We start from the raw sequence: 26,021 nt of genomic DNA on the forward strand, positions 1-26,021 counted from the left end.
AACTTCAGCAAGCTAATTAATCTGTTAAGTTACTGTTTATCGGTTTAGATAGAATTAGAAGACGATCTGTAGTCGGAATATTTGTATGAAATTTTTATTTGTCGTATAATGGTCATAAAAAAATTATAGATAAATATTTGTGGCTGTTAAATAATTTCAGAACGAAGAGTTTACAAAAATTATATTGATCGAGGAATAGCATCAAGTACGAAGTGTGCTATCACAAGTTGAAAAACGGAATTGGAATCATACTTCTACTGGAAGAGGATAGTAGACGCATCCGAGTTAATTGTTTGGAAATAATTTCTATCATACTTAGGAAGAGAAGAAGATACGACATGAAAAAGGAAAATTGCGAGACGTACTCGGGAGGAACGTGAAATTTCATGCGCAATTTCATACGCGAAAGAAAACAGAGTAAACAGAAAATCGTATTACCAAGTAAAATGATTTCGAAACGGAATAACGTTCTCTATTGAGATGCGGAAATACCGTACAAATAACCGGGATGTTTGCATAGGATGGGGACACCGGGCGAAATTCATCTTTTCAGATGTTTCCCGGCACACCGATAGTCGTGGTCGAGAGGAATGAATTAAAAAAGAGGCGAAACCAGAGAAAGAAACAGAGAAAGAGAGAGAAGGTAGAAAGCTGTGGGAAGAAGACAACGAATGTCGTCTATGCAAGTCTTGCAGTGATGAACTGAGTTCACGTTATATTACATAAAGATCGTAACAAAATAATGAAAATGTTGTTCGTTTCGTAACATTGTAAATCCTATGTATGTATAATGTATGCGTAGGCAGCACAGTGAACAGTTTTTTTGGTAAATTAGGGAACTTAAATCGAGTAAAATTGATAGTACGTTTCCTTGTTACGAATCGCTACAAATATCTCGCTAATTGTACAAAACTAAAAAATACTCAGAATTAAATGTCCACCGCTATATTTCACCGGAAGCGTTTTGCCGATTTTGCGAATAAAAAGCTCAGAATTAAATGGTCACCGTGGCAATAGAATAGAATCTGCTACGAATCGAACGTAAATATCGTCCAACGAAATTAGAAATTCAGTTGCTCCCAAATCACGAGCCAGTAAAAATTGAAGAACCAAGAAAAATCGAGGAAGACAAATTAAACAAAGGAACAGAAATGGATTGTCGATTCGAACATTCGGCGATAAATTTTCGAAATTTGGAAGCTTCTCGAGCAACCAATTTCTTTCGCTCGTGGAGTGCGTATTGTTAGCACCTAGAAGCGCGTCGTGTCTTTGCGAAGGAGACGGAGAAAGATCATCGACGTTGAGCATCGTACGCGAAGGTGGGTGCAGATAAGCAGAGAAGGGACACAGGCTGGGGAACGAGGAGTCGAGGGAGAGAAGAAAAACGAAAAGCAGGAAGAGGCGAGGGTACCGTAGTGAGAGGCGGAGGATCCTGACCATACGGAGGAGGGCAGAGTGCGTTTGACCGTCCGCTGGACGAGGAGGAAGCGACCCGAGGATGATAAGAAAAAGAAAAGGATCGGAGGTGAACAAAAGGTGGCGGTCAGAGAGGTGAGCAAGTGCATCATATCCGGGAGAGAAGGTACGAAATAAATTCGGCAACGATGCTTGCTTATTGATGAAGAAAATTCAGCAAGGTATAAGGCTCGTGCGTCTTAAGAATTTGATAGATCAATATCATTCGTTAAATTTTGATATATCGTTAATTAACAATCGCATTAAAGAATATACCTGGTATAAAATACGTATATTGGATGTGAGGAAGATTTAAAACGAAGATATTAAATATCTTTATTAAATATATACTTTGTTATTTGCCATAATGAATAACTGGAATATTTCTATCACTTTTCTAATTGAGTTGAAATTTTGGAATAAGTGCTATGAAAGTTAACGGAAACGTAAACTTGACATTTGCGACAGTTTAAGAACATCTTTTAGTCCATCCAGGAAATTTTTTAATGTACGAATTATTTCAAAAGAAATGGTAAACGTAGAGACCATGGTAGCTTCCAAAAGAATATGGCTAATTCGTGGCATACGAGACGACCTTTATATTACCCATATTTCATCAGAACTTAAGCCTACATAGAGAAGCAGCGCTAAAGTGTTTAATTAGAAGAAAATGACAATTTAACGTGTGTTAATTTTCTGATTTTACTCGTTTAATGAAGTACCAACTTCCGGCAACAATCGTGAGTCCATGTGACACTGAACCTGTTAAGAGTCACGCTTGAATAAACTATCTTGTCATAAGTTCTCTCTCTCTCTTTCTCTGTCTCTGTTTAATCAATTTTATCTTTCAAATATCGTTTTCTCTAAAGCGAAAAATCCCAACTTTCTCCTGTAAGCTCAGTAACTTGAATTGATCAGGCTTGAAATAGAATCGTGTGGTTCACATCGGGATACAAGGTTGATGTAAAATGAAGGTCGCGAAACACGACTTCCCAGGGAAAATGAATTGCAGTAAAGTTTTATTCAGTCTAATACGTCCTCCATTAACGTCATATACTTCAATGGTAGATTAATAATGAAACAAATGAACATACAATCGACGTGTTCGATGTTCGTTTACGCAAAAGCAAATCTCAGACAGTTATCACTTCTAAGGAAAGTATATCGTCGCATATTGTCAGAAAGTACAAGTAGCAAAACACGATTTGTGGCGAAAGTTCTGTTCCAGATATTAATTCGCTAGACGTTAGTCGTGCTACCTGAATTCCATTACTCGAAAGCAATTTACTAGTGCAAACCTGTTGGTCACGTGATTTGAAATGTTATTCTTTCAATTTTCCACGCTTCTCCTCGGTAGTCAAGTTCACTTAACGCATTGTCGATTGATCACAAGTAGACTCGTGTATTCGTGTACAAAATGCAAAACAAAACGATGACCGGCCACGAGCGAGCTCGTGTTTTCACGGACGAAGTTAAATTGTTAGTTTTTTTTTCATAAAATAGCCGGTGGCGCGCGTTAGATTTTGCATAAGATAGCCGGCGGCACGTGTTAGTTTCCGCACGAATCAGCAACGTTGTTAACCCTCGGCCACTCGAATACAGTAACTTGGCTGATACAGACGAAGCTTCAGAACCACGAGGAAGAAAGCGCTAGGCCGATCCAAACGGAGAAGATTCCCAAAGGAGCCAACCTGAGAACACGAAGAACTGAAAAAATTGACACGCTACTCAAGTCCAAAACGCTAATTACTCGAAGCTCGGCAAAAAGCGTATCCACGGATGGAGAAAAAGGGTACGTACAGAAAGAAGAAGAAAAAATTCGAAGAGGCGATTCTGAGAGGAGATCAGAAAAGAAGAAATGGAACGGCGGATCGTTCCTTGGGATACACGCGGACAAGGAAGAAAGGAGTCTGTACAGAAACTCCTTGGTCTGAGAGGAAACGAGTATCTTGGTTCAACGGATGAAGAAGAAGAAGAAGAAGAAGAAGAAGAAGAAGAAGAAGAAGAAGAAGAAGAAGAAGAGAAGGAAGAACAAGAGGAAAGAAGGGAGCCAAGGTAAAAGGGAGACGTGCGAGAGAGGCGAGGGGACGAGGTCTGGGTTGGGTAAGGTGAGGGCTTCTACGGGTGAGTACCACTCACTTCATTGACTCGTGCGTACGCCCGCACGTCTGTCAGTCCATCCTCACTCACTCGATCCTCGCCTGGTCTCTTAGCCGCTCTACAGAGGCCAGTTCTCTCCTCCTTCGAGAGTTGCACGCTTATCTCATCCACGTCCTCGTCCTCGTCGTGGTGTACGACTTCAGGTAAAGTCGAGGTCGATCAGTAGTCCAGTCAATAACGTGCTTCCCTACGTTTGCTCGGTTTCGATCGATCCACATCGAATCGTAGTATCGTGGAAATCGTTGGAAAGTCTACTTTCGTGGGTGGATGTCGACTAGCAGAAAGAACAGGATGAGCCTGGCCAGCCTGGGAGCAATCCTCGCCTTCCTGCTGCTTTTCATGCTTCACACCTCATGGGCCAGGGCCAAACCTCAGCAAATCAAACCTGGTGAGTAGTTTCTATTATCCGTTTTCTTTTTTTTTTAAATTTGTCTTGGATAAAGTTACTAAAGATAGTCTTAGTGTCGGTGAACATTTACAAGTTACAAGCAGCGCAAATTTAATAGCGTTAATAAATCGTTTTGCGTAAGATTAATCGAACGAGTGTTCGTTCTTTCGATTAGTTTTATTTAAGGTTGTTAAGGAATCGTAGTAATTTTATCGATGAAATTGTAGAACTCGCGCGTTACAACTTTATCGCCATCCATTAATTATCGTTGTATAACATAGTAGCAAGTTTGATAACGAAGGAAATACGATCGTCTTTCTCCATGCAAAATATAGAATCTATCATTTTTAAAATATTGAAGAATGTAGAAGTGCTTTTCTGTTCTTAACGAATATAACAAAAAATTACTACTTTTATTACATTTTTTCCATTACATTTTTCACAAATCCTATCGAAATCCTAGGCGGAATGTCCTTTTCTTAATTGTATCCAGAAAACAAAATTGATGGAGTTCGATTTCCAAGTAACTCGATGTCGTATAAAATTCGGTTGTATTCGAAACGAACACTCCACTCAACATACGATAAGCAAAGAACGTTTCTCCGATATCACCTTCGTTCCATTTTGGCGAACCGTACTTTGCCGCGTCGAGGGATTGATTAAAACGCGGCTGATCTGTAACGAGGGAAGTAATACTTCCTCGTACGCGTAGCCCGTTCATTACGGTTCAGAGTTTATCGCTGGCGATCAGACCGGCGAAAAAGAGAAAGAGCAAAAGAGGGACGAAGAATAACGAAACGCTATTGTTGGCCGCTATATCGATCGACTCTCGGAGAAAGAAAGTCTCTCTAATCGGTGTATCATCGGCAGATGTCAGAAACGAAAGCACGCGTGTATACGCGTTTTCCCACGTCGTTCGTCGTGGGAGCACTCGAAACACGCCATTGTTCGATACGTGGATCGTTCGTTGCGCAATTCTTGCGGATCAGGGTTAACGTACCGACACGATTACGTTACCAGAATCCATCCGCAGGACGATCGATCGATCGATCATATACGTCGTGATCGATCGTGTTCCGGATTTTTTTGAGGTTCGGACACGATCCGTTTGTCCTTTTCGGTGCGAGGACCGACTACCTGGCCAGATAGGGTGATTCAGTTGTTCTTCCTATCTAATCTGGCGAACGGAAGTTCCTTCGTACGATAGAGATTATTTTGTGCGCTTTGGAACTAAAGGCTCCCGGGAGATTACGCTGGAACGCAGAAGTATTTGGGCATTTATCATAAAAAAACTTTTATGTCTATATCGTATGTGTCATAAAATGTTTTGAAATTTGGTTAGCATCGTAACGATACACCACTGTCACGATTATATTGACAGAATTTGGGATCAATTTGAAAATGTATATAAATGTTACGAGCTATTTATTGCGAAAATTAGTACGTTCAAGTACTCGTACTAGTTTCTCGATGGTATTTTTTAAACACACGATACCAAAGCTTCCATCTGCAGTTGAAATTGTCGATTCTTTTCCCTTGTACTTCAAATTTTAATACGTGAAATCAAGCGTTACTTCGGGGAAACGAACGACCGTTATCTCCAGAAACTGTTTCGTATCAATTAAAAACTTCGCTTTTAAAGCTTGAAAGAGCGAACTGGTTAATTAATGGAAATGTATTTAGACCGATTCGCGTGGTCGATGCAAATTACGCGATTTCCTTCTTTTCTCTTTTCTATCATCGAATCGAAAACCGAACGCGCGTTACTCGATCTCAGGTAGAACTTTACGATCGTTTCTCGTTTACTTCTCCAACTTTCGATCCTCGGCTAACGATCCAGGGGAATCGTCGTTTGAATGTTCAACTAAGGGCACCGTGTGCAGTTAAGCGTCGCGAATGTCCAAGAATAGTTGGTTCAACGATAGGACCAAGTCAGGAGGCCAACAGGAGTTTACGTACCTTAGCAGACCGCACGCTTTCGGCGTTATACGGCCGCTGTAAATGTCTAAGAACTTTAGCTGTTTCGCTCGTGTCGCGTTCGTCCCCTTCCGGGACGCGGAATTATTGTCTCGCAACGAGCCTCGCGTTCGCGCCCGCGCGTCTCAAACTTCTGCGGAAATATATTATTTCAAGCCGCGCTGTATGCTCTAGAAAGCGTTATGTCTTCTGGTGCATTCAGGACTCTGTTGGCTCGCCGCAATGGAATATCCAGAACAACGAGAGAATTTTGTAAATTATCGGGCCAAATTATTGTCATTCGGTGGATGTTGATACGGTGACTGATTTTAAGAGAAATTTGCTAAATATTCGCAATGGTACTTGAGACTTTTCCAATTTATTTAATACCAATGTAGTATCGAAGTTCGTGTACTAGTTTATTTGTCAGTTAAACAGAGCATGTTACACGTTTCTTGATAAATGCTATCAGCCGCCAGAGTTCCCGAACTTAATAATTTCATTTCCGTTAGTACTGTCGCTCACATAACGATGCTATCTCGAGAGCATTTAGCAAAAGAATCTACGTTTGACTATCTAACGAAACGATCTAGTATCGCATCAAATACTCCACGTTCCATCGTCTCCGGATTGATGCATATCGGTTCCTGAAACGCTGCAACGTCGAATCCGACAGCTGTCCATCCTGTTCCATCGTACAACACCTATCTATGTGTACCATCGCAAGAAGCCACAAACATCGCAAGACTCGAAACGTCCTTCCACAACAATTTCCACCATATATTTCCGTCTATGTTCGTCGAAACCTTAAAATTTGCTCTGTCCATCGCTCGAGGTGGATGGACTTAAGACCGACTCCTATCAGTCCAATTTAAACTCCTTTCATTTTTCTAATATTTACAAAACAAACATTACGTCCTATTTTTTTAAATAAACCTGCTTCGTGAAATAATTGTATCTCGTTATCTCGTGCTGTTTATTATCATTTCCAGTACACGCGTTGCACAATCTTTTATTTCCGCAATCGTCGACTTCAGCTCTATTTCCGCAACAGTCGTTTCTATGATATTACTCTTACGGAAAATCGTCGTACGATTTTCAAAATCGATAGCAAGCTTATTTGTACGATTCAGCTAATTATTCTACAAATATTTTGTCCTAAAACGATCCAGCCATCGGAACGCGAGCATTAACAAACTCAAAGACATATTTTCCATCCAACTGTGAACCACGTTTTTTCTCCCTCTTTTTCTTCCTGTTTTTTAGCCGTCACTCATCACGCACGAAATCCGCGCGTCGTTCACGGTACTCGTCCACTCGATCTTTCGCGAGATTTCACCGGTTTTTCTCCGACGTCCATTATCTCTCGCGACGTCCTCTCTTTTCCCCTCTCCCCTATCTTTCTCTCTCTCTCTCTTTCTCCCCTTTCCTCGTGAATCCGCCCTTTCTCGAATTCGATCTCGTGTGTCCCGTTCCCTCGACGATCGGCTAAGTGATTCTCTTCTGTTCCTATCCGAACGATCGGCCGATTCTTGGTGAATGAATCTTACATGGTACGTCCGAATCAGGCCTGGATCTATATATCATTCTCGCTGCAAGACTGTACCAGATCTTCCCAGTCCTCTCCTCTCCTCTCCTACTCCTCGTTTCTTTCTATTTTAGAATGATTCCGTGCCAACTGCCGGATACGCTGCCGTCCACCGATATGGAACTATCCCGGTTTATTGGAGGTGGCGTATGCAGCCAAACATCTGGCTCACGCGAGATATATCGTCGGATCCAGCGAAGATTCCGCCGGATGTTTCACACCGGTTAGTTTTTAACTTGGTTGGCCAGGCTGTCATTGATTCTGAGATTGAGATCTTACGGACACGAAATTCTCAATTGGGATAGCTACACACGCTACCAGCCGTAAGAATATCAGCAGTTTTATTCGCAGACTTGTTTATTTATTGAAAAAGTTGAAGAAATTTTAATCCGTTTAGCATTTTCTACGGCGAGGCACCTACGATGCGAATGGAATTGAAGGTTTACGATAAGAAAATTAGGAAATACCAACGAAATGAAAGTATGTTTTTCTAACGTGTGTTTCTACTTGCTCGTACGTTTCTTCTTCTTTCTTTTTTCGTATATTTGTTCCTATACACGTGTTCTTTTATCGCTTGATATATTCGTTTCTTTCATTCGTTCACACAGTTATTCTTCTTATGTCTGTCGTTTTACTTGTTTATATATTCTTTGTATATAAGTGTTCTCACATTTTGTAGGATTATTAACATACCAATTGATATAATAATAATCATCGAGATATGCGTTTCTCGGTAAATTTATTAGCGGAGCGTGTAATCTATGCAAACGAGGATTTCAGCTTTTAAAATCGAGTTTCTCCACTCGGATCGGTCTCGGTTCAGCAGTTTTCTTCATCCGTTGACATCCTTCGTGCAAGTGGCCAAAGTTTTAATAGAAAAGACGTCGCGAGATAAATTATATCGACCTACGTTTAGGATAATTAGGAGAGGAAGGTCGTGTATCGTGGCTGATACTCGCCTCCGTTATTCATTGATCTTAGCTTTTCCATCAATCTTCCTTTCGATTTGTATGCTCTATTTAGCCTCAATGGTACATACTTGCAACGTTGCTGTCAGGTTTTGCCTTTACGAGAAGTCAAATTGAAATTCTTCTCCTACTTTTCCGCTTCCAATATCTTCAATTTAATTTTTATCGTTATTTTGGTCTCCTACGTTCAACATTAAGAGCAGCAAAATTTTCATTCGGCTCTCTTAAATTTACAAATTTATTTTTGCCTTTTCCATACGAATTAGTCAAAAGCTCGATTAATTTTCTATTACTTCAAACATAAAAAAATACTTTCGATTTTTTGAAATTAAAAAAATTGCAAAGGAACCTATTTACCAGCAAAGCTGATAATTTTTACCAGTTTTCTCTGATCGGTCGTTTTGGCTATATCGAGTTTTTTTTTTAAATATAAAATAAATTCACCCCCAATCGCGAAACATCTTTCTTATCGAAAACAAAGCAAGTGTTTCACGAATAACAAGGATATTTTCTCGAATATCTCGGAATAAAATCGCTATTCTTAGACCACGATGAACAGAGAATTTTCGAGTTGGCCAAGCCCGGATAGACAACGTCGAAAACGAGCTTTCTAGCTTAATTAACGCGCCCGCGGGACTCCTTGTTACGGTTCTTCGTCCTGATAGAGCCACTTCTGGCCCGTAATGTAGCCAAGCTGGACGACGCTTCTTGCGTCCCGATGCCACTCCGCAAAGTCTGTCGCATAATATAACGCGTTCGGACGAAGTTCGCGGTCGTTTCGATCTTACTCGACCCGGTTTTTCTACCCTCGAATCGGCACTCGACCTCGATGAACCGTCTCCCTTTGCTGGTTCCTCGGGGAACAAGAGTCCTCAAGAAATAACTTGGTCGAGCTTTTGCGCGTAAATACCGTCGCGATGACGATAAGAAACGCGACTGTCGGGTTAACTTGGCGCTAACTTGATGGGAGAGATTTTGGTTAAAAGCAGGAAAGTTTTGAGAGGCAGAATTAAGTAAAGAAAGTAACGTCGGAGCAGAAGAAAGGCGATTCGCTGTTTTCTCCAGTTCTACGTTTCCTTATGTTTATTCTCGCTTTTCCTGGGTCCAAGTTTCCTTGGCGATTAATTTTTTTCTATTCTGAAGTTTCCTCTGAGCAAATGTATTTAACTCGCGAGGATAGAATTCAATATTTTGTTCACATATTTTTTCTTACTCCCGTCAACTTAAATTTAATTGATCGGGTTTTATCCCGCTTATAACGTAGAATTTTATTTTTATGTGTACGTCATATAGACGGAATAATAGCAAAAATTCAAAAAGCATATCTAATATCGATTATTTAGTTCCTTTACAATATGTAGAGTCAAAGTTTCTGGTGAAATCGCATCGAAAACCGCAAGAACAATTTTCGTTCTTAACTCTCGACATCCTTTTCCTGTGTTTCGTTCGTGTATCGTCCACGCATTCCATGAAAACGCAGGTGGGGAGACAGGAAGGGGAATAAATGGCGTCCTTGGTCCCCTTGTAACGACCAATTAATACACTTTCGAACGGGTTTTAACCGTGGTTAATAGTTTGAAAGGTATTCTTTTCACTTTCCGCGGCCGTCATGGTCGTCTTTGACATTGCGATCGGCCACGGATGGAATGGAAATGTTCATTTTCATAAAATAAAAGTGGCGTGGCCGGTTTCGCAGCTGCACACGAGGGCAAATATCGAATAGGAGACGCAGGCCTCTGATCTTTCCGCGGTTCTCTGTATCGATTCCATTTATGCCAGATTAAGTTTTAATCGAACATACCGGTCGCGTCGTTCTTACGCCATTTCGATTCTGTCATCTTGCCAGCTTTTGGCTAGCTTCCACGTTGCTTCATTGTTAACTCGTCTAACCGGAACGAATCTTCGAAACTTAATTGAAACGAAGTAAATTATAAACGCGACTCTCCGTGCGAGGTGCTGTATCGGTTGCTTTCGAACGATTTTCTAAATTCAATTGCTTATTTGCATCTCGACGAATATATTTGTCGTAACCTTGGTCTTAGGAATTTTGAAGTGATTTATTGTAAAATTTTGTTACTTCAAAGATTTATTTATCTATACGCGCGAAAATAGATACATTTTTACATACGATTTATTACGCGGCTTTCGATAATTTGATACGTTTAAACTTTGATCAGCAGATACATTCCAAATTTCAACATTTATATTTAATTCTCATTAATATATTTAAGCTTCCATCGATGTTCACATATTCTTAATTTATGATGGAAATTCAGTTCTATCTGTAATTTTTATCAGAACATCCTTTGATTCGTTTACACCGCGGTATACCGGTAAGTCCATTCGCGAACTTTTAATTATTACATTTAATGTTTTGAAATACTGCTTGCGACCTAATTTGAACCAAACCTTGACCAACGTTGCTGATTATTTTAATTCCTCAATTAACACCGAAATCAATATATACTCTGATAATTTCTGCCCATCGAATTCCCAATTTTTCAACTCAACACGTTCGATTTTATTTATAACTTCTCGAGTCTCGAACATCGTCAATCTCGCGTTCAACCTTCGAATAAAATCACCTGTGAAAATCACAAAGCAAATGCCATTCCAGAGGCATTTGCCATTCTATATCGACCGTACAAATAGCGAATCGCCTGAAAAAAACCAAAGAGGAAAAAAAAGAGACGAATAAAGAAAGAAAGAAGGAGGGAAAGACGAGGGAAGCGTGAAAGTCGCAGCGAGCGTGTTGCAGCGGTAGGTCGACGATTTCCTGGTGCTCCATGGTCACCCGGTATATACGTGTACACGCTACTGCGTCCAGGCTAATTACCCGTACCGAGAACACATAATAATGCCAGCTAGTGGAGAGCCGGCCTGGAAAAACTAGTACAAAGTATCCGTCGTGTCTCTCTGTGTTCACGGCTAAGCTGCACGTCGTAATCGTGAATGAGCTCGGTTCTTGTCGCTCCTCTGACTAAATGCCAGCTGATGGTCGGATGGCATGTTTACCTCCGCGATCGGCTGAGAATCTTGCCCTGCTTTTTCTTACGTGTACACTCATCCTTTCTTTCCAGATATCTTCGTGTAGATGCTTGGTCTTTTAATCGGCAGACTTCGATAAAGAATTTGATAGGTAGGGAAGATAGATTAGGTACAGTCATCGTGACGCATGATTTCGTCGATCAAATCGATCGGCAAGGACGATGAACTCGTAAAACGGGATCAAGTTTTCGTCGCTTTTAATTGATTATTACGAAACGTCAAAGTATTATCCTTTTAAATTATACTTTTCGTAAGGTGGTTAGAGAAGGCACAACTAATATTTTAATCGATTAAATCTTGTCAATGATTTTGATCGCAAATAACTTCACTCAGGTATTTCCTCCTGTTTCGTACTCGAACTTCCGCACCGTCGAATTTCGTAAATTTCCCGATACCGATAAAAATTTGTAATTTACTCCTCCGGATTGGATTTGTCAACGAAATTTTTGCATCGGATAAACGCAAGATTTTGAAGAGAAATTATCCTCCGGCTTTGTTCGATGTTTGATTTTTGTTGAGGTTGAGGTTGACTGCTCGAAGAACGAGTGGATGAATTTGTAATAGAAAAGTATATTGAAATAATTAAAATAATTAATAAAGTATAAGTTTATGCTGATTCAGATCCTTACTATCTTAGTGTTACAATAAAAAAGGATGATAGGGAGCGCGTTCATATATTTATAGCAGAAGGACATTACCAAAAAAGTTAAGCTTATAGCTTATGTTAGAGGCTACAGGGAACGTAAATAGAAATCTGTTTATTATTTCTTTTGTTCCTAAACCTTGCAACTCGAAACATAATGTATACTCAAGGATACAATAATATGCACCGCTCCTTATTTAGAATATTTCTGCGTAATAACAATGTCCAGGTCACGGATATACATAAATAAAGATGTAGAGTTTTTCTTGAAGTAATTACTTCAACAGTTTTTATTATTGAATTTATTAAATAAATTTTAGTAGACTTGACTAGATTTGATTATTATATTTGGCAAAAAATCTGTCAAGGCTACGATCGATTACGATTGAAAAGAGGATTGCGCTGGTAATTTCAGAAGCGATTTACAGAAACGATCGATCGCGACAAAAGCATACACGACGTACGGCGAGAACGTTGGACAAGTCTCGTTTAGTGATTCATAAAGCTTTGATCATGTTAATTGCGCACGATCGAATGGCCCTGGACCGGAGGCCGTTTACGTGACAAGTTAGGCGTTTCGACGTTGAAAATTAATTCGGAACAGGGGACGGTTCAATCCCGCTGCCGTCCAGAATACATTTAATTATAAATTTGCCGGTGCGTGTGACGGCCTCCCCGATATATTGATAATTAATATAATAATTAATACCGGCGGAACATATTACGAATTTTAGCGAATCGCATAATCGCACGTAGCCGCGAAACGTGTCAGTGTATTCGTTTTCTCAGCGACGATTATTCCATTCTGAACAATTTTGGTCGGATCTGTTACCGATTTATTTCCTAATACAAATGTAATTTCGTCGTTTCAATAATTTTTGGATATGCTCTGCGCTAATAAGTAATCGTGCGATTCCTTAGAGATAAATTCTTAAGTAATTTCTATGCTTAAAGAAAGCTGGGACATTAAAAAGTTAGGATATTCCTCGAACGATACCTCGCAATTAATTATATCGATACAAATTTGCATAAATACCAATCGGCAGTCTATTATTTATCAAAAAACTAGAATCGATCGCTTCTCGGAGATACGTGTTTTGTGTTCGTAATCGTATTTCGACAATATCGACCATTAATTCTCGCCATCGAAGCCACTTAACCTGCCCCCAATTCGATTTCATACTAACTTAAGAAACATTCGAATCGATTTCTACTCTGTTCGGCGATTAATCGTTTTTCTCTTCCTTCCTGTTCAAAAAACGCCAAAGCCATTACTTTTCGCTAGCATTTCTCTAATTCGACAAATCGTGTATCGATAATAATTTAGTTGGAGGGCTTTAGCTTGTATTTGGAATTGTAGGTATTTATTTTATATCGTGAATATGACAGGATACGTAATTAGCTGTATTTTAGCGTAATTAACACGTTTATTGTGAACAACATCTGTTGCGTCGCATGGAGCAGCGGAACCCCAGCCAACGCTACCAGGCGGCCAGCGGCCCACCTACCTGCTTCCAGACCCCCAATAAACTCAAGGACCGGCCATAAAACGTCACCTTCTGGCTAAATTGTTTCCAGATGTGTGTCGAGCAATCTAGTTGTCTAGAAGCATTTCGGTTTATGTCCGGATTAGCAAAATCCTTGAGTTTGTTAGGCTATTAAAAAGGCTCGGAAAAGGCAGGTAGTCACCGAACGAGAAAACCCAACACATACACATAGGACAGAAACGACTGGTTTTCCCCAGCAATAAAATCACCCCGGACACGGGTGAGAAAGTCCTCAGGTCCTGCTTCTTTAGCGGGGTCACGACCAATCGGCATCAAGCTTTCCTTCGGGGAAAACTAAGGGGGAATCAGTCAGCAGCCAGCCAGTCAGTCAGTGAATCGGTGAGCAGTCGGTCAGTGAGTCACTCAGTCAGCAACCTCGGGAAGTCTCAGTTCGCAGCAACGATTCGCGCTTACGCTCTCGCCCTCTCTTCCCTTGATCTTACGTTCTAACCGAGTCCAACCGTACCCGGGTTTCTGTTAATTCACCACGCAGTTTATATACAGTATCTCAATAAAACACAACTGAAACCCTTCACCAGCAGTGTGCACTTCAATGAACCACCTCTATTAACCTAAACGTAATAGGGGATCGATCATCTCGCGGCGTCGATTGAACAATCGTAACAGGAATTTACGACTCCTGTTGATGCGCTTCTACACGATCGTGTCTCCCCGCGAGTGAAAGAACATTTTGGTCCTTCGAGCCGGATACGTGTCAGTGAAAGAGTGCACCCCAGTTACCACGCAACAACAAGGTAAGCTCGCTCAAATTGTCGAAATCCCTCATGGCTCCCCCTCAGGAAGAACGCGTCCGGCAATTGCTGCGGAAACGCGAAGGATTCAGACAAGAATTAGAAGCGTTTCGCACATTGCTCAACAATCACGAGGAAGGGACACCCGTGCATGCTATTCAGCGTAATTTGCAAGACTTAGAGGGAGAGTTTGCATCGTTCAAAAAGAGCCAATGCGAATTAGACGACAGAGACGAGGGTCAAACACTGAAGGACCGGGTTGACCTACAACAGAAGTTCTACACCATCGCCGGACATGCGTCCGCCATCCTTGAGAAGGCAAACAAGCAAGCGGAACCAACCACCACAAATCTTGCAACAAAGCCATCGGACATGTCATGGCCGGAACCCGTCGATTTGCCTAGAATTCAGCTCCCCACCTTTGCTGGAGCCTACGAAGATTGGCCGGGGTTCGCGGATCAATTTCGCTCCACGGTCCACGATAACCCCCGCATAGACGACTGCAAGCGACTGATGTATCTCCGTTCTTGCCTAAAGCATGGGGCAGCTCTAGCGATCGCGTCATTAAGCAATGCGGCAGCTAACTACGCAGTCGCCTGGGAAATATTAGAACGACGGTATAACAGACCAGCTAAAATTGTCGAGAGACACCTGCAGGAGATATTTGACGCAGCCTCCTCATCACGGATAGCACATCGCGATTTGCAGTCCTACACGACCAAGTTGGAAGCTCATTACAAAGCCTTGGCCGCCATCGGACAACCAACCGCAGATGCCCTGCTTTTGTACCTATGTACCGCCAACCTGGATCGGGAAACCGATTCAATATGGAAGGAAAAGATCAGGTCCACACCATTCCCCACGTTCCCGGACTTCTTGCAATTCTTGAACGATCGCTGTCAGGTCATAGAACCGGCAAGAACGACACGCCCACCACGAGGGCAGGCATTTGTCACTTCACGATCACCGCCACTCTGTCCAATCTGCCATGGACCACACAAAATTTGGCGCTGCAACACCTTTAGGACGAAGACGATCGACGAACGGATTCTAGCCGCCGAGGAAATCTCAGCGTGTACGAATTGCCTGCTACCAGGACACAAATTGCAACACTGCACCTCTGGCTCTTGCCGCATCTGTGATCAACGCCATCACACGCTCCTACATCGATCAGACGCGCCAATGAGCAAGCAGACGCCTCCCACCACGCCCCCAAGCACAAGGAAAGCTCCGTCATACCATTCAAATAATTCATCATCCAACTCCCAACGACAAAACAGACAATGACTAAGACGGGCAGGCGCAACAAGGGAGACCAACTCACGGACCATAACCCCATCCAACGACCTGTTAACCACTGCACGCGTCAAAATCCTAAACCACAAAATCCAACCAGTGCGCTGTCGAGCCCTGTTAGATACCGGTTCCACTATGAATTTCATAACTGAGCGGCTTGCAAACTCACTAAAACTCCCCCAATATCAATGTTCGGTGCCAATCGGAGCCCTTGACACCCTATCAGTCACTTCAAGGCGTTACATTACAGCCACGATCACATCCTCTGACCAAGCCTACCGACGCACACTGACGTTCCTAATCCTCCCAACAATCTCGACACTGATCCCAGACCAATTCATAGATCGTTCCGCAATCACGATACCTAAGAATGTCCCGCTAGCCGATCCAACATTCCATGTCCCATCCCCGATTGATATTTTGTTGAGCTCAGGGCCCACCGTTGCCTCATTGTGTGTCGGACAGATAAATCTTAACCCATCAACCGGCCCCGATCTGCGCCTGCAAAAAACGCGATTCGGGTGGGTCATCGGGGGGAGCCCACCTTCCCCAGGACCTGCCAGGGTCTTCCATGCCTCCACAACGGAACTAGAGACGGACCTCACCCGCTTTTGGGAACTCGACGAGGGACCTCAGGTAAAACACTTATCGGAGGCGGATCGACGATGTGAGGAGCATTTTCAAAATCACGTCCAACGCACCAGCGATGGGCGATACATCGTCGCACTCCCCTTTAACGACAAAATCTCGTCACTCGGATCATCCAAGGCAATGGCGATGAAACGACTCGCCTCTCTCCAGCAGCAATTCAGACGAAATCAACAGTTCGAAACAGCGTATCGGGCGGTCATTCAGGAGTACCTGGACTTGGGCCACATGACCAAGGTTGCATCACGCCACGAACCGGAGAACGACTATTACTTGCCACACCACGGCGTCGTTAAGGACTCGAGCACATCCACAAAACTTCGCGTTGTGTTTGACGGATCCGCACCCAGTACCACCGGCGTCTCGTTGAACGACACCCTTTATACAGGTCCGAAGCTGCAAGAGGATTTGTTCGATATCCTCTTGAGATTCCGATCTCACCAGTACGTCCTCACCGGCGATGTCGAGAAGATGTACCGACAATTCCTCGTGCGTCCGGCCGATCGAAGATTTCAGCAAATTTTATGGCGCAATTCCGACGGCGAGTTGGAAACATATCAGATCAACACCGTCACGTTCGGACTGTCTGCAGCACCCTATCTAGCCATCCGGTGTCTCAGACAATTGGCAAGCGACGAAGGGCACCGATTCCCGCGAGCTTCATCGGTATTGTTACGGGACTTTTACGTCGACGACGCTCTCACCGGAGCGGATACGATAGGCGAAGCGCTGTCAATCCGCACAGAACTCACCGAACTCCTCCAACTGGCAGGTTTAAGAATCAGAAAATGGGCGTCCAACAACCGGACACTACTCAACGGACTATCTGACCAGGACATAAATCAGAAGCTACAGCTGGGCGAGTCTCAACCCTTAAAAACACTTGGGGTCTTCTGGAAGTCCTCCGATGATTCACTCATTTATTCGGTTGACGCCAAGGCAGACATTCCCCGCGTTACGAAGCGATCGATCAGCTCCGTAATCGCTCGAATCTACGATCCTCTGGGGCTGCTCGCGCCAGTGATCGTCCGCGCGAAAATCCTGCTTCAGCGAGTCTGGGCAGTGAAAGTCAAGTGGGACGAATCTCTCCCATCAGATCTCCATTCAGAGTGGGACAGGTATTATTCTCAATTGCCACTCTTGAACAATATTACATTCCCACGCAAGGCGATCATTGACTCCGCAACTGAGATCGAAATGCACGGCTTTTGCGACGCCAGCGAGAAGGCCTACGGCGCATGCGTCTATCTCCGAACCGTTAATCCGGACGGCCGCGTACGGACCCAGCTGCTAACCGCGAAGTCAAAAGTAGCCCCGCTAAAATCCCAAACCATTCCGCGGCTCGAGCTGAGCGGAGCCTTCCTTCTTACGTCCCTGATGGCTACCATACATCAAGCCTTATCACACAGCATCACTCGTATGGTCTATTGGACCGACTCCGCCATCGTTCTCCACTGGCTAACCACGTCACCCCACACACTCAAGACGTTTGTCGCCAACAGGGTCTCCGAGATCCAAAGAAAAACCAGCATCGGCAGTTGGCGTCATGTCCCCACCCACGACAATCCCGCGGATCTAATATCGCGAGGCCAAACACCCGAAGAATTTCTCCGCCCGACCATTTGGCAGCATGGTCCAGAGTGGCTCCAACAATCGGAAGATTCCTGGCCGACCTGGACCCCAATACCACAAACGGAGTTGTTAGAACAAAAAACGGCAACTTGTCTATCCGCGGCTCCCGCCGATTGCAGCCTGTTGGAACGGTACTCCTCCTGGCCTAAGCTAATTCGGATCGTCGCTCGTTGCCTCCGTTGGAGGCAGAAACAGAACCGAATGACACCCTTGACCGCAACGGAATTACACATCGCTCACGACAAATTAATCATACTGTTACAAGGCATCCATTTCCCCGAGGAAATCCGTACGCTCCGCATGAACCGGAACGCAGCGTTAACAAGGAAACTCACGCGACTCAATCCTTTCATTGACCAGAAAGGGATCCTGCGAGTCGGGGGTCGACTCAGGCATTCGTCGATGACTTTCGGTCAAAAACACCCAATATTGCTACCCAAAGCATCCATCACAGCTCGGATTATCGAGCATACACACCAGATTCACCTGCACTCCGGGACACAGGCTACGTTGTACGCTGTCAGACAACGATATTGGCCCGTCGACGGCCGAAGTCAAGTCTGGCGCACGATCAAGAACTGCGTCCGCTGCTGCCGCGCCCATCCACCGTCAGTAGAATACATCATGGGTGATTTGCCGGAAGCGCGAGTGACAGAGTCTCGACCATTCGCGAATGTCGGCGTGGACTATTGTGGACCCTTCTACATAAAGGAGACAAGAGATCGTAACCGCCGACAGGTCAAGGTATACGTTGCGATCTTCGTATGCCTAGCCGTGAAGGCGGTACACATCGAGCTCGTTGGCGATCTCACGAGCGAAACCTTTATCGCCGCTCTTCGCAGATTCATCGCTCGGCGAGGGTTTTGCTCGACAATCCATTCGGACAATGGTACAAATTTCGTCGGGGCAAAGAACGACTTACGGGAACTGTACGACCTTCTACACTCGGACGATCACCACTCAAAAGTGCAAGCATTCCTCGCAGACAAACACATAGAATGGCGCTTCATACCCCCTCAGTCTCCACACTTCGGGGGACTATGGGAGGCAGCGGTGAAATCCTTTAAGCATCACTTCAGACGCGTCGCAGGTCATGAATTGCTCACTTTCGAGCAATTCAATACACTGATCATAGAGATCGAAGCCGTCCTCAACTCCCGACCATTAACACCCATATCCACGGATCCCAAGGATCTCCTCGTCCTCACTCCTGGTCACTTCCTCATCGGTGAATCACTAATGAGTGTGCGTGAGCGAGATTTCAGGGACACTCCCTCCAACCGACTCTCCAGATGGCAGCATATCCAAAAGATGAAACAGCATTTTTGGGAACGCTGGCACAAGGAGTACCTCAACCAATTAAACAACCGCAGCAAATGGACCAAGGGTGGACATAACCTACACGAAGGTGCAATCGTCCTGCTCAGAGAAGACAACGTTCCCTCGACGTGCTGGCCCTTGGGACGGGTAGTCAAGGTCCATCCCGGAGCCGATGGCGTAATCCGAACAGCGACTGTGCAGACTTCATCGAACCTCCTGGACCGCGGCGTCAAGCGGCTGGTCCCCCTGCCATTCCAATCAGATCCAGAAGCGCCCGGACAATCGCTGACCTCGAAGGAGGCAGAGCACACCCCCATCGAACTCACAGGCAGAATTTGATCGGTGCCCTCTCAACGGGGGGAGGATGTTGCGTCGCATGGAGCAGCGGAACCCCAGCCAACGCTACCAGGCGGCCAGCGGCCCACCTACCTGCTTCCAGACCCCCAATAAACTCAAGGACCGGCCATAAAACGTCACCTTCTGGCTAAATTGTTTCCAGATGTGTGTCGAGCAATCTAGTTGTCTAGAAGCATTTCGGTTTATGTCCGGATTAGCAAAATCCTTGAGTTTGTTAGGCTATTAAAAAGGCTCGGAAAAGGCAGGTAGTCACCGAACGAGAAAACCCAACACATACACATAGGACAGAAACGACTGGTTTTCCCCAGCAATAAAATCACCCCGGACACGGGTGAGAAAGTCCTCAGGTCCTGCTTCTTTAGCGGGGTCACGACCAATCGGCATCAAGCTTTCCTTCGGGGAAAACTAAGGGGGAATCAGTCAGCAGCCAGCCAGTCAGTCAGTGAATCGGTGAGCAGTCGGTCAGTGAGTCACTCAGTCAGCAACCTCGGGAAGTCTCAGTTCGCAGCAACGATTCGCGCTTACGCTCTCGCCCTCTCTTCCCTTGATCTTACGTTCTAACCGAGTCCAACCGTACCCGGGTTTCTGTTAATTCACCACGCAGTTTATATACAGTATCTCAATAAAACACAACTGAAACCCTTCACCAGCAGTGTGCACTTCAATGAACCACCTCTATTAACCTAAACGTAATAGGGGATCGATCATCTCGCGGCGTCGATTGAACAATCGTAACAGGAATTTACGACTCCTGTTGATGCGCTTCTACACGATCGTGTCTCCCCGCGAGTGAAAGAACAACATCGTAAATCCACGTCCACGTGCATACAAATATTCGTAATTCCACATGTATATACGTACAAGTGTAGAAATTATATGTATGATACACGTTTGAATATGTAGGTAACGGAAAATCCTCCTGTAATTCGATAAATCACTCGCAATATCAATATACAGTCCCCCATAACATATAAAGTCGTCGCAATAATAATTTAGCTGCTGGTTCACGTATCCATAGACGATCAAAGAATAAGAGCAAGGACGAAGGAAATATGACTGGTGACATCGACGCGAAATTCGAACGTGTTCTATGAAAATTCGTAGAACGAACGCTCGTTCATACCTGATCGGACTTTGGATCGATCGAATCGTGAAACCGACCGCTTTTCTCCTTCTTCTCGCGCGAATCCCTCTCTTGTGCCGCAATATAGCATGTAAAGTGGAGGCAGTCTAACCGATCTAATTAGTGCGATGTATACTAAAGCGGCGACCGGCTTCTTTAAAATTCGCTCGAAGAACGTGAAAACGCAGGCGGACTATTTATAAATCTGTCGGGTTTCATCGAAGACGACCGCGATTAAAATGCCGTCGAGCTCGTTGACGAATCGGTCGGCGAATCAATTAAATCGGTTCGCCTTCTTGGCGTATGACAATGATCGAATCGCACCATTGTTCCTCTTCTTCATCTTCGATGGATTGGAAATTTATTTATCTCGTTTTAGTGGTTTCAAGCGTTTAACGATTAAGTAACGAGCGACCTTTCATTTTTAATTATTTCCATCACATATTGTTTCCATCCTATCGCAGTTTATGTATTTCAAATCTGTTGCTTCTTAATAATCTTCCCCTATAACTATAGATCAATTATTTACTTTCAATTAACAATTCGTTAATCGTGCAAACATGATTACTTCTGTGTATAAAAGCGATTACTCTAATCTTCTTATTTCTCTCCTCTTCGTAATATATTACGCAAACGTATAAATTCCAAGACACGGTAAACATTCATTCGATTACGACCAGCATTCGCAACGTGGTCTTCAACGCGATTCGATCGGCTCTAACAACGCACTTTAGATCAAAGAATTTCCCTGAATCCGCGATAAAGTCGATGGCGACTTAATTATCCATCTTCGATTAGTCGCTCTTCCTAGGCCATAACGACCATCACGAAAGATCGAATAAGAAAGTGTTCTTATTCATCGTTCGTTGGATTTCTGTTTCGCTCAAAGACGAAGCTAAATGTCCCGTTCGACTGGTCAAAGAAATCGACTCTGGCTTCGGGTGATTAAAAAATTGGGACAATTGCGATTATTGCGATCGTTTGTTTCTTTTCGACGTTCTTGTCTCGGTTCGGCGAAGAGCTTCTTCGTGGCTGTACAAGACTCTGTTAAGAACGTTTAGGAAAAGATTTGCATTGCGTTTAATTGCGAGTCACTCTTACGATCGTCAAAGGACCGATTCCACTCGGTCGATTCCTTGAAAATTAGTTGCTCGCGGAGGAAGCCTTTGTTCTGCTCGAGAGTTTCGCTATTTAGACAAGCACTTAGCTTACTGACACGATTCTCAAAGCCTTTTCGAAAGCTAAAAATTGCAGGTATCGCGCATGTTTCAATTTTATTTGCACGTTTAAAACGATCGCTGCGCTAATAGTGTCAATTTCTCTTAAAAAGGACAAAGAAATTGGAAACACTGGTCTTGTTGGAGTTAAACTTAACCAAGGAAAATATTTCAGTCGTTAAAAAGCGTCCGTGTCTTGGAAAATAAAAAAGAATGGACGCGTTGAAAATTTTAAGTCAAACGCGTTAAAAATTGCAAGATTGAAAATTAAAAGAGTAGAAATCGAAGATCTTAAAGCTCTTCTTTACACGCTCAAAATAGTCGCTTCCATTAAGAATGTGATATATTATAAAGGACGTTTGACGCTATTTCAAGATCCTTTATCAAGGCAGCTAATTAGCGAATATAGAGATGCTGACGAATTTCGAAATCGAGATTCAGAGGATGGAATGAAGTCATAACCGTTGTTGGCCGGCATGAAATTGCACGCACGCGAGAAGGTAGTTCGTGTGCAACATGCAAACGACTTTCTTCGTCGGAAGTTAACTAGGCGCTAATTTGGTATTCACGAAACGTGGCTCGGCGAGCACACCTCGGTATGAAGGATCTGTCTACACTGGGTCACTGTTGTCCTTCTCGATTTTCTAATCCTTCCAAACCAGAGAATCATTACAGAATATTCCAATTTCTCGAGCTATTCCTCTATCCAATTCACACCTTCCTTTTCGATAAAAACTTCGATATTATTTATACCGCACTTTCCGTATGAGAGTACTTTAATCTCGATAAAAGTCAAAGTTAATCTCACGAAAAGCGTCCTACATATTATTAATATTCAAATTCAAGACAAAAAGTGTAAGATCACCTGCTGTTAAAAATACACTCTTAAATTACTTGACTGCTTCCTCGTATAATTACACGCGTTACACTGCCGCCCATAAACCGACCAGAATCCTAACATCAAACGTTAGTTCCGCTAAAACAGGTTTTCAATAAAATCTTCGAAACGTACGCTACAGTTTAATTTTCGTCGCAACAAGCGTTAACTTCATTTCACCAGTACGACGTCCATTTATGCTTATTCTAACTATACTGAGCGTGGTTTGTGTACGACAACAACGATATCCTTTAGAGGATATAAACAAATTTCTCCAGAGAATATAAAAAAGTCGCAAAGTTTAGAGATATTCGGGAGGAAACACGATCACAGTCGAACTGTTATCCAAACGTTCGCGAAAGTCGTGGGACCAGTTTCGTCGAAAGCGACGCCGCGCCGGCATACTCGAACGAGAGAAGAGGATCTCGAGCCTGGGCAGCCGGCGAGGTATATTACGTAACATTTCTGCCGATCAAACGATCCAACTGTCCGTCCGTGAGCGGAATTCTTGCTTGCTCGGCGGCGAGGTGGTTACACACTTGGTGAATAGTCACGAGATGTTCGCCGTATGGCGGTCGTATAATTTCAAAGACCTTAAGGCTGACCTGAGTCAACAAGAACAAGGGGCAACCAAGTGGGGAACGTGGGAAGCGAAGTGTGGACAGAGAAACTGGCGAACGCGTTTGAAATATTCCGCGATGATCTACCGGTTCCGATCCACTAATTTATAGTTTTCTATTCGTGAAAATTATGCTGCATTAAGTCATCGGCATCGCTTGCTTTTAACACCACTTTCGATCGTCAATTTTCGGAGTTTGCAATTTCAACGATGGTCGTACTCTGCTCTTTCGCCAAATGATGTTACAAATTGTTTATTATATCGGCGATTGTTTATCGGTATAAGCGTTGGCATAGGCTAACTTTCCCTGGCAAGATACAAGTCCCGTATAAAAATGATTCTCTGTTTAATGTTTTTTATATTTGCAATGTGTCAAGGGTTAGAAGCTGTTGTAGTTTGGTGCATTAGGTTTTCGGAAAAGTGTCTTTCTTTTACAGACACGTCTTTTACAACGATGTATCTTTATACAAACATGAAACCTAATCTGTCGAACGTTGTGATCTTTATTTTGATAGAACAAAATGGATCATACGCAGTTCGATAAAATAATATAAAACGGAAAATGTGTATCCATTATTTCCTTATAAAACGAAAGAAGCTTCTCGGACCACCTGATGTATATATATCAAACTGTTATTGATTCTTGTATAATATATTGAATTTAATATTCCAAATTTTCCTCTATCCGCTGTTATTAAAAGAAGGATGTCTCGGACGATTATTAACTCGAAAGATTCTTGACTTTTAGAAGCGATGGCAGCAAGAATTCTTAATTCCCGTTATCTTATTCAACGGTATCATTTCATACACGCATTTGGTCCGCGATTTCGATGAAAACGCGCCTCTCTGGTGTTTTTCGTCGAGGCATATAATATTCCGCAGCTTGCGTACACGCGTGTGCAATGGTCTCTGCAAAATAATTCGAGAAAGCGCGGTTTGCATAAAGGATAGGCGGATCGTGTTTGCCCGCAAACATCGGGCGAAATACTTGATTTTCCTCTACCCTTTAAACAAACCGCTTCTCCTCTCCCGTTATTCTGATTTCTCATTCGTACCGAATCTTCCGCAAACGGCGGGTGGCGGGGAAAGAAAATCAAACGCGGGACCAGCCGCAGAAACAACAACGGCGAAGAAATCTGATCGATATTCGATAAAACGCGAGATTCGCTCTCGCCGGTTATGCCCGGGGTTGAACGATTGTTCCTCAGCCCCTTCTTTTCGCTTTCGATTCTTCTGATCCTAGCGAGGTCGCGAGGAATATTTACTCGCGGTAAGGAAAACGCCTCGAACCATTTCCTCTCGCTTCCTTCTCGCGTAATCTTCTTCTCAGTCAGCAATTGCGCCGGTTACCTTAAGGATTTTACGGCTCGTTTTAGTCGACTTCCCGTTTCGGAAACTTGATATCGTGATATGGAATCGAATGTCTGTTTTATACTGTGAATATAGGGATAGATAATAGATAGGGTTGGATTTTAGCATATTCCAACTTTGCGAATGAAGTTTTTAATACAAAGATTAGATCACGAGGGAGCACATGTTTGATGGTTTTCTTGGTTTAATGTATTTTGCAACTAAGAAGAAGTATCTTCTACTTCTTCTACTTTCTTCTAAGAAGAAAGAATCTGTTAGACCGAGGCACGCAAGTCCTTTAAAAATGGTCGTTAAGTTCTGTATTTGTATAAAAGATTCGTACAAAAGCGACTCTTAGCAAAATTGCAGTTTAACAGTGACTATATAAAAAATCACCTAGTATCTGTGTATAGTTCTCGGCTCTTAATGCCAATTATCACGTATGCCGTAATCGCGGGGAAGTTCGAACGCGACCACAACACGCCGAGTTAATCTACCGAAATCTTCAATTTGAAATTGAACAGGCGAAACGTGTCTCTAAAAGCCGAAAACTAACAAAGAGGAGCTTTAATTACCTCGTCGGAGAGAAAATATTTTTCCTCTAATTACCTGCTGATGAACATACGTACTTGCGCTAGCATCAGCGAAACGCGCCAGTTGGATCATTTAATTTTCTTCGCTGTATATCCGATATTCATCGCGCTAAAGAAGTATATAATTTCCTAAAATTTGGATTAAAATTAAAATTACGTGAAAATTAATTGGATATCAGGCAGAGAGAAGAATAAAGACTCGCGCGTATCGCGTAGAGTATTATAAAGCGTAAAGGAACGACAAGCTGTTTCCGAGTCGTTGGACGCTTTGTTCAGCCCCCTTGAAAGCCGTCAGTGGAACTGGACGCTTTAATTCCTGCCGGCAGCGGGACCATGCTGTAAATTAAGTTCGAGCGCAACGATTTCTCTTCAACAACAAATCACCACCATCTTTTGAATTACTACAATGGAAGGTGGCCATAATTTTCGGGCTGCTGGATGGGACTCGCGAGGCCAAAGTTCCTTCCGTTCCAACTTCAGCCCA

At 43.3% G+C, this 26,021-nt stretch overlaps 1 protein-coding gene across 2 annotated transcripts in view; it reads left to right on the plus strand.

The window, feature by feature from the left end:
• The first annotated feature begins 3,575 nt into the window (after positions 1–3,575).
• LOC117205892 overlaps positions 3,576–26,021 on the plus strand; it is a 56,895-nt gene continuing 34,449 nt past the window's right edge. For both annotated transcript variants that reach the window (XM_033444717.1, XM_033444718.1), the window contains exon 1: positions 3,576–4,003. In XM_033444717.1, coding sequence (XP_033300608.1) covers positions 3,883–4,003 — 121 coding nt within the window. In that variant the 5' untranslated portion in view covers positions 3,576–3,882. The remainder of the gene's footprint in view (positions 4,004–26,021) is intronic.

This window comes from Bombus bifarius, unplaced genomic scaffold (assembly GCF_011952205.1).
Source record: "Bombus bifarius isolate JDL3187 unplaced genomic scaffold, Bbif_JDL3187 scf7180000007996, whole genome shotgun sequence".
Classification (NCBI taxonomy): domain Eukaryota; kingdom Metazoa; phylum Arthropoda; class Insecta; order Hymenoptera; family Apidae; genus Bombus; species Bombus bifarius.